A 16575-nucleotide genomic window follows, 5' to 3' on the forward strand; every position below is an offset into this window, starting at 1 on the left:
GATTTCATGCTTGGGTTGCTGTTCCATTTTACTCCATTAGTTAATACATTTTTCCCCTTGGCAAGAGACCTGCTGGATCAAATGAGTAGCAAACAAGAAACATATTTTGACTTCTTCCAAATGCAAATATATACATATATAAGATAAATTATATTTAAATTAGGACAAGCATTTTTATTGTCTGTGAAATAACTACTTAATTTTCAGTTCTTGATTTCTTATAAAGGGTCCATAAATCCTTTGTATATAGAGGAAGCCATATAAACAATTACTACTGTCACTTTTTGAATTTTCCTGCTTTTTCACTAGATATGTTTTACATGAGGTTTATAATTTCAGAGATATATTTTCCATACAATAACCAGCTTTCCTCCTGTACAGTACTATAAATTATCTACAAAGTTTCAGATATTAATACACTAAATATTTGTAAGTCATTTTGAAGCTCAAACTTTAAATCCATTTATGCCATGCAAATTAATATTGTGCTGAATATCTGTTTTACATATAAACAATCTTAAAGGAGTTTAGGCTACATTTATCTAATGTAAACATACAAAAATAATCAGGTTTTCATTTTGCAAGAACTGTTTTGGGAACGTCTAACAATTAGAAACACAATAAATAGAGAAATCAGTTACTGCATAAGAATATTCTTCCATAAAATGTAAGAGCAAGTTATTTAATTTTCCACTAAAATATATAGCACCACGTATGCATTGCAGTTATTTCTCTTTCAGATTATAATGGAATATTTACATTTTGTTTCTACCATTATTTTCATTTTTATCTAAACTCTTTAACAACTCTTCTTAGCATTACAAATAAATAAAGCAAAAATAAATAACTTTTTTGGTAAATCAAGCCACAAAAGTTAACTTCTATATATTTTCTTAATTTTTTATTAAGTGAAAAAATTAAACAGATTTCTTTGTTACAATTATTTTTACCCCAACCACTAAAACTTGATATAGTTCTCATTTATGTGCCTCATTATTAGTAAGTATCTATAGCAAATAACTGCATACATATACACTATACTGTTTATGTTCATTCACTTACTGTTATGGATTCAAGATTAAAACTTCAATACAGTAATTGATAACTAATTGTTCTTCAGGAAATGGTCTGTAAAGAATTTCTATACTGTTGTAACTTTGCTAATAGCAAAAAACAATAAAAGTGTTACAACTGCTTTCATCCAAGTTCACTACACAAGTTATGAATAGTTTCTTATGTTTATCTGGATTTCATATTTATTTATTTGATTAATTTTAGATAATTTTCTTAAATGTTTTAAAAGTTATTTATACTAGTACAAAATACATAATGTAGGTCTCAATGGATGTTTTAATTCAGTCTTATTAGCAACACAAATCAGTATGACAGGTATTGGCTGGTGTAAGTGATTATTCCAGTTAAACCTGCAAAAAAAAGCTGTATGTGCTTATATGCTTGATAGTTTTTGAATGCAAACAGTAGCAATATTGATCAGATATTGGACTGCTATCATGTAATCGAGTGACAAAATGAACCGCAGCACCTTGGTGAATGCACTTTTTCAGTCTCTCTGCTGTTCATCTTGAAGACTCCTATTTCATTTGTTTTCAGTTTGTCTCTGAACTGGATTTGTTTTTGCCTTACCACCCCCCACCCCCAAATTTTTACATCTTCACAAAACTAGGCTGGATCAGCCATCCTAGAACTAGCTGTTCAGCCATAAAACTGCAACATCCTTACCTACCCTGTAGCTGTTTCAAACAAAAAGGTTTTTATGTATTTTGTCCATGGCAAAATAATTATGTACTGTTTTGTTAGTCTTTTTCGGTTTTTTAAAAAATGTATTTTAAGATTTAGCTTTGGAAACTCTGGGGAAAGCTACTAATGTAGTTTCTTTAGAATATTAGCAGTCATGTTACAAAAAAATAAGAGAAAATAAAGTATTCTCGCTACCTACAACGGATCTTAACGGCTAAGGCAGAGTCAGAGCGTGGAAAAGAAAGAGGCACACGAAAATGGTGAGAAGCTGCATTGCTCGTCCTGCAGCGTGGTACAAACTTACACGTTTACAAAGCATCAGCCCAGCAGAACCCTCCATCAGCCATTAGAGGGTGAACGAATCGCAGGAAGAACTACACATTGTATCGCTTCATCCTACCCAGTAACACTTTGTTTCCTTTTTTTAGGGGCCCAACAGAACAATCAGAGGAAAGAAACAAAAACACCCGAGAGAGGAAAGGGGGCTGTTTTCGCGCCATAACCACTCCAGCGGCAGGGAGTGCACGCAGGAGGCCAATGAATGGGGAGAAGAGCAAACAAATCAGGCAGGCCGTGGCCCCAGCACAAACGAGGCTGGGAGAGCTGGTAGGTGCAGCTCTGAGCCAATAGGAGGCAACGCTCACTCACAGCCTCCGAGTCATCGCTGTGAGCTCAATGCTCTGCTTACTACGATTACTACGGCGGCTCCCTCCCAGGCGCCCTGCGCTTGTTGCTAAACTGCAACCTTGCTCCTTTGCTCTACGTGCTGAGTTTGCTCAAATGGCTTTTGTAGGAGGAGGCGGGTAGTTTCCAGCTGGCAAAGAACTTCTGCACGATCCAATCCGTTGTCTTTACAATTGATTGGATCATGACAAAAAGGTTGTTTGATATTTATATAGCATAGATGACTTCTGCAGCCTGGTTAGTCTGTCTCCATGTTAATGTGGTGCCAGGGTGGGCAGCGTGTGGGTTGTTTATTTTCCCCTCCTTTCCTCCTTTGACTGTTTTTGGGGTGTCCTCTTCGTCTACGGTGTTAGCTTCGTGCATGAGTCAGTTTTGCATCCATGTTCAGGCCAATTAAAGGTCGCTGCAAGCTAGAGGAAGCTTTAGTTGAGGCAAAGACAAGGCAGGGCCTTGAAGGGCGGAGGGGTTTGGAAGGGGGAGGGGAGGATGAGAACGCACCAGAATGCTAAACAATTAATGATATTTCTAACATTTGCTAATCACGGGTCGTGTCAATACAACCTTCTTCCCCCTTCCCCTAAAATCGTATGCATCTCTCTTTCCTTGTTTTGGGCCTTAATACAGTGAAAAAGAGAATCCCCTTCAATGACCTTTCAATTCCTTCCATGATATAAGCAACTGTAATAGTCCTAAAACAAGTACAATGCATATTCTTCATGCAGATTATGGATGCCAGATCTCTGATGTATCCTAACCCTTATCTAATGCCAGTTGAACTCGGTCTAAACAGGTAAGAGTTTGCTAAATCATTCACAGGCCCTTCAAATACCTCTACCCTATAAGTATATTATGATTTCTATTTGTTGTTGTTTTTTATGGCAGAAAGACCAATGCATTCCTCCTCATTTTCCACCGTAATTATCACTTAAACAGAAACTTATAAAATATTAAATAATGTTCTAAAATATAATTATCTTCAGAACGTACTCACCTGTATCTTTTTTTAAAAAGAAATTAATTTTTACAACCGTGACAGAGCAGTATTAGTTAAAGAAATCCACATCTGGTGGCAAATACTATTGCTTCATATCAATCTATTGTGTGTACTAGTATTATGAGGAAAATAATTTATTCAACAGTCTCTCTTTCTCTTTTTTCCTTGACATCTGTAAAGGCAGCACATGTTTTGTCACTGGGGGGAGGGGAAGCTTTAGCTAAATGATTACACTTTCTATTACACAAGTGATAAAACTTTAGTAAACTTTACTTTTACCTTTAATTTTCCTATGAAAATGTTTTAAAAGGAAATTGAGCCAAATAAAGGTTAGTCTTGTTCAGCTTTCTCATATGGGATAAAATTCAGTAACTTTAATTTTTGCTGTACATATTTTTTCATATGTTAAAAGTAACAGCTCAAATGTTTTGAATTTGGTAAAACTGGATCCTCACATTTCTAGAATACGAGGCTTGCTAAATATCTAGTTAACTATAAAAGGATATATTGTAAATTATTTAATTTGGGCTTAAAATAAATTACATATCAAATTATAAATTTTATATAAAAAAAAAGATGGTCACCTAATTAAATTTTGGGTGTTAAATTAAATTTGTATATGGTAATCAGAAGAGCCCTATTTATCTAATAGCATAAACAGAATGTTTTATGTTAATATTTAGAATTTAATTTTGAAAACACTAGCTATATTCTTCTTCTTTACCTTACAAATAAAACAATACAATATAGTTCTGTATGAACCGACTAAGCAACACTTTTTCCCTTTGTTATAAAAATATATTTTCAGTATGTATGGCTGATGTTAACATGCAGGCTTCTTCCTCCCCTCTAACAGTGGACAATTAAATATCTGTAACTTCTTGTTGTTGGACAACTGATGTATGGTTTGACTTAAATTCCCACTTCTGACTTTTCTAAAGAAAAAAGTGGGTAGCAAAACAGATTAGCAAACTAAAACATTAAATAAAATGTATACAGTCTACATTTAACAGTGTAAAGAGAAAATATTTGCACAATGCTTTTTAGACCACACACGTAGAAAAGAGCACATGCAGATAGATTGATAAATTCAGTACAAATCAAAGTTAAAGAATAACGCTAGACACTTTTAGAGAACACTGTTTAAATCACTTTGCAGTTTTGACTAATAGATCATTTTAAAAAACTTAACATGCATGTGTTCTCTTTTAATCAGACTTTACAAGATATTACAATAAATAAAAGTTCATTTAAGAAAAATGTCTCATCCAGAGCAGACTGCTGTAAACTGGTACTGTTGAGTGAAGCTTATCTAAACTAAGGAACTATTTGCCCATTTTCTACAAAATAGAAGAAGTTGTGTTTAAGGTCTAAAGAGTAGAACACAATAATACCTTTTGTCTACTACAAGAAAAGTAATCAAACTGACATTAAACAATAGATTTAAATTATAGAGATTAGTTTCTTCATAAGCACTAGTAAAATTATACCTCCTGGTTTATGAAAAATTATGCCTCAAAAGTTAAACTGAAATGTTACAATCCATATGAGATTATTTCATATTAACTACGGTTCTTATTTTAAGGAATGCCACATTGAATTATACCACTCTGTGCTAAATCTTCAATAACTGTCTTTACTGTGCCTTTTGTAAACCACGTGTAATAGTACATTCAGTCTGTAGTGTCCAAAGTAAACAACAAAAGAACTTGTCAACATTCATCAACAACATCTTTTCAGGTTAAATTAAATTACATGTATTTACTTATTTAGTTTGTAGAAGTGAGGTACAAAACTGTAAACCTTAAGGTATTTCTGTTTATGCGTATTTCCATATAAAATACAGCACATGTGGAAATTCATTCATTAACTAATACACGTACTTAACTATTTTCCATGGAATACCTATTAAAATCTACCACAAAAAAATCGACCATGGAATAAATGAAACCTTCCACTAAAGTGAATTAAATTATTAAACAAAACCTACTAGATTGCTATATTAAATACAGTTCTGGCTTTCATTTCCGTATCCTTTCTTCATCTTCAGGCAACATTTTGTTTGCACTGGAAAGGCTCCACACACCCAAACCCCTCCCCCCTTGCCCCAAACCCACCATTGTACTCTTTACAAATGTTGAAAATTATGAATGATTCTTTAAACCAAAGGGGGGAGGGGGAAATATCTCAAAATTCCTGGGTGTGTTATTACCATCCTAGGGTAACGCTGGTTGGTTATTCTTCACATTTTCTAAGATGCGAGCTACCATTAACTAGATTAAAAGAAAGAAGGAAACATTTTTTTTTCTTTTGGGAGGAACTAGAAGAACACGTTATTCTCTCACTCTGGACTCTCCCACTTCTCAATCATTCCCCAACTGTCCTCCGTCCACCCCCACCCTCCGCCTCTTTGTCCTTTTTTCCATGCTGCTGCGTTCCAGAGACACTGCAACCCACGCTAATCGACCCGCCAGAAACATTACCAGACGGGGGGCTCCTTCGAGGCTGGAAAGACCCTCATTTCCCCCTTCCCGCTCCCCTCCCTCATTTAGTCCCTTGTCTTTCTGCAGCGCGCAGCCAATGGCAAACAAGAACCCGAAAGCCACCAAACATGAAATCACAGGCAAAGATGCTGCGCATAGAGAGATCGCTCAGGGCGCTGCTAATAAGAATATTACCCCAGCAGCACGCAGCCTTCCTAAGTACCCCTCCCCTCCCCTCCCCCCCGGTGACCCACCCACACAAAGTGCTCAAGCCATCTTGCCAGAAGAGCGGAGCTTGCACGAACTACCCCTATGAATAATACGGTGGCTTCGCATCACGGGGAGAGAGGAGGAGGGGGAGGCGTGGGCAGTATACGGCATGTTTTCCCTCCTTCCTGGAGTACCCTGGGCGATTGCACCCGCCCCGAGAGACAGCGCGTCCTCGCCTCCCCCCGCTGTTTGTGCACGCTTGCAGGGGAGCGAGCTCGCAGCGGCTGGCCCCAGAAAAGCGAGGCCGGGCGCTATTTGTGAGTGGGGGAGCGCTCGGCGAGAGGGTCCGAGCCGCTGTCAGCAACGGTGGTGAATCGGGGCAGAGAGGGGACGCGCGCTCAGGGCCGGCGCCCATCAAACTCCCGAGCTCCCTCTTTCTCGTCCCCAGCAGCAGCCGCTCTCTCTAAACTTGCCCCCGCGTGTTGTGTGCAGGCAGCCTCTCTCCTCCTCCCTGCCTGTCCCTCACCAGTCTCTCCTCCTCCTCCTCCGGTGAGTGTGTGTGTGTGAGAGAGAGCGAGCCGAGCTGCAGCTACTATCTAATTGAGGCGCTGGGATTCCTCACGTGAGAAGTTGATTTGTAGTTTGAACACGTGGCTCATTCAAAAAGCCGGAATATTCAAGTAATTTTCTTCCACTCCCCCCCACCCGGGTTTTTTTTTTTTTTTTAATTGAGAGGCGGCGCCAGCATGCACGCAGTGTGACATTTTCATAGCCCGCCCGCTGCTGCTGCCGCTGCCAAACGGGCTTGGGGGCAAGACAAAAAAAGTAGTTTCTCCCCTCCTTTCTCCGCCCGCCATCCTGGTCCCCAAGCTGGGTGTTTCCCCCCCTTTCTCCCCTCCGCGGCCGGATCACACAGCAAACGCTCCGGATTCCGATTTGGATACAGTTGGTTTTTTTTTTTTACCCCCTGAGAGAGGGTGGGAGGGACTCAGGCTGCAGATCTGATTTTTTTTTCACCTCGCTCTCGCTTTCTCTCTTTCTCTCTCCTCCATCGCATTTTATTTTACACCCCCACCACCACCTTATTTTGCAAGCCGAGGCTGTAAGTTGTTGGGCGTGTGTGGATTGTGGTTTTTTTTTTTTTTTTAAACGAACGAGACCATGAATAAGCTGTACATCGGCAACCTCGGCGAGACCGTGAGCCCGCTGGACCTGGAAAGTCTCTTTAAGGAGTCCAAGATCCCTTTCAGCGGCCAGTTTCTGGTGAAGACGGGATACGCGTTCGTCGACTGCCCCGATGAGAACTGGGCTATGAAGGCCATCGAAGCACTTTCAGGTGAGTCCCTCCAGGCGCTCTGCGGCCCCCCGCACCCTCCACGCCGGCCCCGGGCACCCACCCCCGCACTTCTCCCCCTCTGTTTCCTGCTCACACACAGACAAGCTCTCCTCCTGTCCCCCAGCTTCTCTCTCCCACCCACATGACTCCCCCCCCTTACCTCGTCGGTTCAGCCCGGGGGGGGACCCGAAATCTGCCTCGCTGCCCCTTTCCCTGCCAAGCGGGTGGGGGCGAAGCGAGAGCCGGCCCCCTCGGGGCTGTGTGCGCTCGGGCTGCAGGCGGCCGGGGCTGGGGGGCTGCTGCGGTGCCCGGCCGCGGGAGCCGGGGGGCTGCGGATCCCGGGCACGCCGGCAGGTAACGTGCGCCCTGGCGTTTGACATCCAGCCGCCTCCTGGCCTTCCCCGCGCCCGGGGGTTGCGCTGCAGCCATGCGGGCTGTGGGAGAGGGCCCGGGGGGCGCTAGGCTGGCTGGCTCCGGCGGCGGGGAAGGCGGCCAAGGAGGTGTTTCCACCCCCATCGCTCACAACAGGCCAGGGCAAGAGGCAGCAGCCTGGGCCCAGAAACCTAGCACGCTGTGGCTCCCCTATTCCCCCCCGCCCCCGACGGAAAATCCTGGCTTCTCTGCGGGCGTGCCGGGAATTGGGGGTGGGGGGAGTACTTGGGGTGGGGGGAGGCCATGCGATTTAATGTTTGCATGGTGCGAAGGCAAGCCTGGCGATGTGGAGGGGAAACTGAGCCCTGCTTCCGGCGTAACGTGCAGGGACGGCGGGGCGGACGAGCCTTGCTCTGTGCATACAGCGCGCACCTATAGGCGCTCTTGGCCCCGCATCTCCTGCCCAGCGTGTATCCCCGGCAGCCAGGCTACGGGCTTGGTAGAAGCCGCCTTCTGGGTGCACTTGGAAGGAGTTGTCTGGCGGAGCTCCCAGCCCCATGCGGGTTGTTGCACAGAGGGGACGCGTGCTGTAGCTTTCCCTACAGGGAAGGAGAGTAACCCAAACTTGAGAGGGAAAAGCCATCGCCCCCTCCCCACCCTGGCCAGAGGGGCTGGCAGGGCTCGGGCCCTAGAGGGCTGCATTCCTTTGGGATTATTTATTTCGCTTTCCCTTTGACTGCCTCTCCTGCACCCATCACCGCTTGCAGCAGCCAGGCCGCCTCTCTGCCTCTACATCCTGTTTTTGTGTAAAATGTAATGTTGCCTGTTTAATACGGTTTGCAGAGGCTTCAGGGGGGAGGCACCGGGGGCTGCAAAAGCCCTTCTGATATGCGCTCTCTTCACCCCCATCTCCCTCCAGAAAATGCCATGAAGTTTAATTTTGAGGCCTGTCGCCCTGCGGGACGCGTTGGAGGTAGCCGGGGGAGGGAGGGATGCCCTGCCCAGAATAGGCAAGTAGGGAAGACACAAGCATTTTCACACAACCCTGAAGTATTCCCAATCCCTCCTGTCTCCTCTCTCTGAGCTGTAGGGCCCTGATCAGCTCATCCGAGCGAAATTTGTGAATCTATATTACAGAGCCCTTGGAAAAAATGGCTCAAATAAAGGAAGAAGTCCACTTTAAAATAGCGTCATTCACTTACCTCTTCGGACAATTATTGGACTAAAAGGAATTGCTAAAAGTCAAGTCCCTTGTCTTGTGATAGCAACAGTATAGTGGCAAACTGCAACACCAGTTATTAATGAATAAGCTAACATGTTGCACTTTTAATTTCCTGTGCTGTTTTAAAACACCACAAATTCAATTTGGGAAGGGTGGGGAGATGTAAAAGAGGGAGGCATTCAAACACATTTAAAAACACTTCTCCCTAATTTTGTTTGTATTTACAGGTAAAGTGGAACTGCATGGTAAACTCATAGAAGTTGAACATTCAGTCCCTAAAAGACAAAGGTAAATACTTTTTTTTCTTGCCCTCGATGACCAGTCTACCACAATTTAAAAAAAAAAAACAAAGCTTAAATTATGTTTGCCTTTCTTGTGGATATCTTATCTACTTTATTAAACTAAAACCCCACTATGATAGAATAATTCCAGAATTGTACCCTTATATTTTGAATGTAATGTATTATCAGCCTGCACTGGATTTATGGAAACCAACCCTCTTCATGGAGGAAGTAGGTTGTGATTGAATGACAAATAATTATTAAAAAATTTAAATTCCTGAGAGGAGTTAAATTTTGTGCATTAGCAGGAAATGAAATGGGATGTTTTGAACTGTGTAACAGGCAAGCATGTGAGCTTTGCTCGGCAACAAAAAGCATCTTGTAAATATACTTGTATACATACAGTTTTTTGATCCTGCCATGCTGGAGGCTGCAGCATTTTATAGCTAAGTAGTGTAAGTTTCATCTAGATTTAAGGAGGAATTTTTCTTTACTGTTTTGATCTGGCATGTACAGACATATGAGGAAACTCTGATTTCTCTTTAGTGAAGACATGATTTATGGTTCCTTTATTTAAGTGTGTGTTTAATTTTTGCAAAGTGAGTACTTCAGGGCTCAGTAGCATGTAGTTTTGTGGGCCTGATGTGAAGAAACAATGCTCAGATTCTTGCAGCAAAGCAGACTAGTACTTCTGTACTGCCTAGAGCATTGTATTCTGCTTTTTTCACGAATGTTTAAATTATACTGCACTCTAGGTTTTCTAGAGAGTAATAACAAAATAGATCGAACTTTGCACTTACTTGTTCCTGCCCTCCATTATACAAACAGCCATACTTCCCAGATTAAATAACTTTATTTAAAAAGTGCTCCGAACACATCCCTTAGACTTGTACAAAAATACAGAATTTCCTCAAACAGTTGATTAGAAAGGTGTGTATAAATATTAGTTGCTTTATTGTTGGGAATCTGATTGTGGGATTAATCTTTGTTTAGCAGTGGAGGGAAGCTTCACTTGAGAAAGTATGGTTGTGGGATTTTTGTTGGTTTAATGCTAGTAGGAAAGTTTTTGAATGTGTATTTATAGTGTCTGGATAGTTTTGTTATTTGGAAACTAATGTAATATGCAGTCTTGTTTATTATGCAAGATGAATGTGTCAACTGCAAATTACAGTAGCATATATTCAACTTTTTGAATGTATAATATTGATTAAATACATTCTTGTATATTTAAAAGGTTATTAGGGTTAAATAGAAGAAAATGCAGTGGCAAATGTAGGAATTGATCAGTCTCAAAAGTACATTCCAGTCTTTGTAATATATGCCAATATAGCAACTAAGTTGTAAACAGAAATTTATTAATCTGAAGGACATACAAAAAGTGCACTGATACATACGCCATTCTAAACACATTAATTTTATAATCACAAATATAGTTTAGAAAAACTTCTGTACCATTTTTGATGTGTTTAAATGCGCATTTCCCTGTTTTTAATAGAGTTCAACTGAAAGTATAAAAACACATTGTTCTTCGTGTTGGGGTTAGGCATGTTTTCATATTTGTGTGTGAACTAGCACTTTCTCTTCTACAACTTCCTTTTTTTGTTTGTAATTCTGTAATTTATTGGAAGAAATGTTATATAAAACTTGAGGGTAAAGTTAAGTTTCCAAAATATATTGCAGGGATACAGGTATATACCCATATTTGTATTTTTATGAATATTTAGTTACCAAAATGTCAGTATTATTTCCCACTTCAAATCATGTTTATTAAACATTATTTAAACATGGTGTGTCTGATCAGAATATTTCTGGACTTTTTAAATAGAAAATTAAATTGCATTTCTCATAATTGAAAATAAAAATTCTCACCTGTAGAAATCTACTTCAAAATTAATTCAGTAATGTCCATACAAAAGTAGTTTTCCTTGCTTTCCTTTGAAAACTGTGTAGTACTTCCCTTGCACCAGCTCAACAAGTTTGATTATTTTTTTTCTCCTACCATGGATCTCTCTCTAAGTATTGCCTAGTTATGTTTCCAGAGTTACTAGATATCTTTAAAAGTTAAGCCTTTAAATGTAGAGCTAAATAAGTAATTTAGAAAGAAGAAGTTATTTACATGTGTTCAAAGTATGGCTGTGAAAGAGATGTATTTTAAAAAAGCCTGTATATCTGTACATAGTAAGTGTGGCAGATATAGTTGTTAATGAGGTAGTTAGTTACAGTTCTGTGGAGAATCCTGTGTGGTGTTATTCAAAAGACCCACCCAGTTTGTTAGTATGTTGAAAGTCTAGGGTTAGTTTTCCATGGAGCCCATCTTGTACCAGTGTGTTTTGTCTGGTTAAATAGATGTTACAGGAAAGAAAATTATGTGGAATATAGGTCATGTCCTCCTTTTAGCATGCATAGCTGTACAATTAACAGCATGATCAAATTATTGCTGCATAAGAATAACAGCAAAAGTTGTTTGTAGTGCATTTAAATTGTTCAGTGTATACTGTTGTATTAACCTCTGTCACTGTGTAGCTGCTGAGTGGGAAGTTCCTACTCAATTTTTAAAAATATGCATTTTTGCATTTGTCTGCATTTTCCCTCCACACCCCCAGAGGCTGGTGAGGTTGTGTATTGGGGTGAAGGTAGGGAGCTGGTAATTCATAACCTTACCATGGAAAGGAAGGTCAAGAGGTGGTGAGTCCAGAAGACTCATCATTGTGAAGTGTGGTTTGTTATTCAGAGTGAAATTTTAGACCCAGTACTCACTGTATTCTGAACTTTTCAGACTGGAATGTCCAATAGTGGGAACACCCACATTTGCCAAAATCACCTTTATACCTGCTGTGAAAGGCAGGTTGGGACTATGGTGCTGTGGAATGCCTACTGAAGCGTTAAGACAGATGGTGGGTACATTGCAACTGTAGCTGGGATGGGGGAGGGCTGGTAAAGGTTTACTTGCAAGAAGGGTGGAGATTTTTGGGTGGGAGGTGCCTACTGTTTCATAAGCCAAAAGTTTATTCCTGATTTACTACTGAAATCTCAAGGGAATGTGAAAGGGAAATGTGGAATTTTTGCATTCAGACCTTATGAATCATGGAAGACTATTGCAGTACTTCATAGAACTTTAAGTCACTTCATTCAAAATTTGGAGAAGGCGTTGTAACAATTTTGAGTGCTAGTCATGCTTCTGAAGAGAACACAGAGCATTGTTAGTTCTGATCAACCCTTCACATTAATTTTGTTTTGAGAAACAAAAATGGAGCAAGATTGATATATATGTACACTTGTGATGGAGCCCTTTAGGGACCCCTTTTCTGTGACTCAAGAGCAGCTGGTATCTAGTGGGGCAATGTACATACAGCAATCTGATTATTCAGATATCAGTGATGTCACTGGAGTGATGTGCAGTTTAGCTTAGTGGGGGGTGGGGGGAGAAGGGTTGGGAGCTGACACTGGCCACCTGAGGATTGCACATTGAGTCAGTCCTTTAACATTTCTGAGAACATTCTTAAATCCCTGTAAAAAGAAAAGGAGTACTTGTGGCACCTTAGAGATTAACAAATTTATTTGAGCATAAGCTTTCGTGAGCCACAGCTCACTTCATGAAAGCTTATGCTCAAATAAATTGGTTAGTTTCTAAGGTGCCACAAGTCCTCCTTTTCTTTTTGCGAATACAGACCAACACGGCTGCTACTCTGAAACCTTAAATCCCTGTAAAATTTATAGACCTTCAACTAAAATTAGATTTTTTTTTTTTTTGGCTTTAGGGGAAAACTTGCTGTGACTTTCTCTTTAGGAGCTTAAAATGGCTAGTTTACACTTACAACTCAGATATTATGGTACTAGTGAGGCATTTTTCTAGCTGGGAGGATAGATACTGTTCCACCTCTGACTCTCTTGCTTTGTTTTTAAAAACAAATTAAGAATCTGAATCTGATGCCCTTTTAAAATATATATATATATTTTGTGATAGTGGGGGGAGGAATGATGAGGTACGGCAGATAGGTCACAGTCAGTGGATTTTAAACAGTCAGTTCATTTTAACCAGTCATTTTGGCCACTAGTAACTCTGTTACAGGAAACCTAAATAAGATTTTAATCCTAATTAATCTCAATTAATGTGAAGTTTGGTTTGAGAAGAAATAGACCTTTTCAAAATAAAATTGTTTAGTGAGATGCATATGAGCTTCATGCTGTTAGTTGTGGATTAAAATTTGTGTATAATTTCAACATGAGGGTGGTATGTGTGTTGGGAGTGAGGGGATGAATGGTTTATGTCTGAAATGCTAAAGGGTGATTGAGCTGTAGTGGTGATTATATTCTAAGTGATCAGATTTTTAAATTAGGGACACAATACTTGTAGATTTTTGTTTTTGATATAGTATGTGACTATAAGGCCGGGGTAAGAACACCATGCTAATGGCACATGGGGTTAGTACACTGTACATAAGTACATAAAATTGCAAAGTACAGAGCAATTTTTTGTTTTATGACATATTAGTCTGTTCATTATGCTCAGTGTCTGTTACATGGAGGGGGTGGAGCACGTGTGACTGAATATCTCACATGGCTCAAAATGAGCAAGAATCTGTTGCAGGAATTAGTCAAAATTCTGCTTAGCAAGTCTGGTTCTTAGTAGCCTCATATCTACATTTGTTTTTGCAGATGTGAATAGTGTTGTGTTTTTTTGTTTTTTTTTTTTACGGGAAGCTAATTATTGTTAATGGTGGAAAACATAAATTTGGCCAGTTGTTGTGGCTCTCGTGCATGCAGTATGTAGTTGTAGTGAGTATAGATTATTATTTACCCAGTTTATGGAGAATTATATGTAGGAAATTGCATTTCTGTAGCTCCTAGACTAGCTTTCTCACAATAAGATAGCAGTGCACCCGTTTTGTAGCAGTCTCTTAAAGTGGGGTGAACTATAAAAAGCACATGGCTCTTTATTTAAATTTTAGGTTAAGCTTTAAATGTGTTTTTCCTCGCAGCATTGTAGACCCTCAACTCTACAGGCATGCTAAACTTGAACATTTTAAGTAAAGTATAATTAAAGGACTGTAAAACATGGTCAGGGAGTGGTTAATCAGATTTTTTTTTCTATACAGTAATTAAACCCCCTGAAAACTACAGCAGTGCTCTCTACATGGGGGTAGAGCTTGAGGCCTTCCAGAAGCTGAAATTATTGCAGAATCCAACTGCCTACTTCGTAAGTGGTACTTTGTGTAGAGAACACGTTACTCGAGTGCTCTAGAGTCTTTCCTTGCTTCTGATTAATTTCTGGGTGGAGTTTAGGAGGTTGGTTTTGACCTATAAATACTTACATGGTTTGGGACTTGGCTACCCAAGAGATAACTTCTCTTTTTTGTGATACCTCTCCTAGTTGCAATCAGCGGAGCGAATATACCCACAGTTTAGAGGGTATAGGGAGCGTGGTGGCAGAGTATTTTCTATGGTGGATCCTCAACTCTGGAAGTTGCTTCCCTTCTTGGTCCAAAGAGTATCTTTCTTTTTTTTTTCTTTTGGCCTTTTGATAAGGCAGTGTGTGACGGCATAGAAAGCGGATACACGTATTATGATTTGCTGTTTGGGCAAGTATGGCATGTCAGGTGCAGAAGACTATTGGGGTGCGTCTACACTGCAATAAACACCTCTGGCTGGCCTGTGTCAGCTAACTCAGGCTCATAGGGCTGTAAAATTGCGGTGTAGGCATTTGGGCTCAGGCTGAAGCTCAAGCTCTGGGACCTGCAAGCGGGGAGGGTCCTGGAGTCTGGGCTCCAGCCTGAACCTGGATGTTTACACCACAGTTTTACAGCCCTGCAGCCAAAGCCTTGTGAGCCTAAGTCAGCTGACATGGTCTAGCTGTGGGTGTTTAGTTGCAGTGTAGACGTATCTTTGGTATATTTTGTGTATTTAACACCTTGTGTTGTACGAGCCACATAGGCTCTGGGTTAGCCATTCTAAAAAATGGTAAAGAAATGAAAATACATTGAAATTGATTACAAAATATTAGATGTTATGAAGCAGAAATAAGGAAATTGCTTTTCATTTTTCTCTGAGAATAAGACATAGGAAGATTTGTACCCAGTGCAGGTATTTACAAAAAGTTGAAATAAAGTTCCATAATACTTTCCCAGAAAACCTCAATGTATTCTTTCAATTTTGTGCTTTCTAAATTTCTGTATGCATAAAAATCTATTCATGTATCTCTGAGTCAGTTAATTCTTTGATTGTCAAATCTGCTTAAAGTGGTACATAGTAAAAACTGTGAGTTAACCTCTGATGAAAACTGGTATACAAATGTCTTTTGTTCCTGCCTCACTTTTGAAGGAATCAATATTTTTTTTGAAGACTGGTTTTGTCAAGTGGAATATTCCGGAAGTACGTTTAAACCTGAGCCTAAAGAGTCAACTGGCAAAATACACAAGTAATCAAGCATATATATTTGTCTGGCCTTCTATCCTGCGGTTGTTTCTGTGTGTGAGCCTTCCTTTTCCTATCTAAATAGGGCAAAATATTTCAAAATGCTGCAGCATATAATAGACTGTCATATGGTCTTGCATTGAAGCTTGTGATGTGCTGGGATGGAGGTGGTAGTAAGTAGTTCCATGCTTACCTGGGTCTGTAATTTCCAATCCACCTGTCCACTTAAGCTGCCACTGAGGCAACTGCTATTTCCTTTTCTCAGTTCATGTACTGAAAGGACCATTTTGGCTTTTAAATATTGTCTGTACAGTAAAACTTCTTTTTTACTTTTGGCAGGTTAAGACAATTATCAAAGCTTTTAAAATCCATTTAATGACAGTCATCTTTTTTCTTTAACCTACTTTATTATCAAGTCAAGATGCAAACTAGTTTACATATGTTTATTACTTACTGTAAAGTTTAAGTAGCTGTGTATATTATGAATCAATTACTGTAGGCTGCTGGAAATAACCTGCATTATGGGTTTAACAAAACCTATAGTGCTTTAGTGTCAAATGAATAATGTTCCCCTGCAGAAGAGGATATTCATCATATGTTTACAGTAGAAAATCTATAGTATAAACTAAAATACAGCACGCTCTTCTGTTCTTGTCACTTTGCTAAAGCGAGTTCCCCTTCAAAATGGTTATTGTGAGAAAAATCTGAAATACAGAATGTAAGTTACCGTGTGTTCTGTGTAGTTTTCAATAGGAATCTTCCCTAGCCCCCTTTCTGTTTGCATACCAACTGCTGTTAGATGTTGCCTCTTTATTTTAGGTATA

The 16575-nt window shown here is 40.0% G+C and overlaps 1 protein-coding gene across 2 annotated transcripts in view; it reads left to right on the top strand.

Moving 5' to 3' along the window:
* Positions 1-6370: 6370 nt before the first annotated feature.
* IGF2BP3 (insulin like growth factor 2 mRNA binding protein 3) overlaps positions 6371-16575 on the top strand; it is a 163800-nt gene continuing 153595 nt past the window's right edge. The window contains exons 1-3 of one of the 2 annotated variants that reach the window (XM_043541060.1): positions 6371-6678; positions 7288-7465; positions 9287-9347. In XM_043541060.1, coding sequence (XP_043396995.1) covers positions 7291-7465; positions 9287-9347 — 236 coding nt within the window. In that variant the 5' untranslated portion in view covers positions 6371-6678; positions 7288-7290. Of the gene's footprint in view, positions 6679-7223; positions 7466-9286; positions 9348-16575 lie in introns of both variants that reach the window. The other variant, XM_037890540.2, reaches the window with a different exon arrangement.

Source organism: Chelonia mydas, chromosome 2 (assembly GCF_015237465.2).
Source record: "Chelonia mydas isolate rCheMyd1 chromosome 2, rCheMyd1.pri.v2, whole genome shotgun sequence".
Classification (NCBI taxonomy): domain Eukaryota; kingdom Metazoa; phylum Chordata; order Testudines; family Cheloniidae; genus Chelonia; species Chelonia mydas.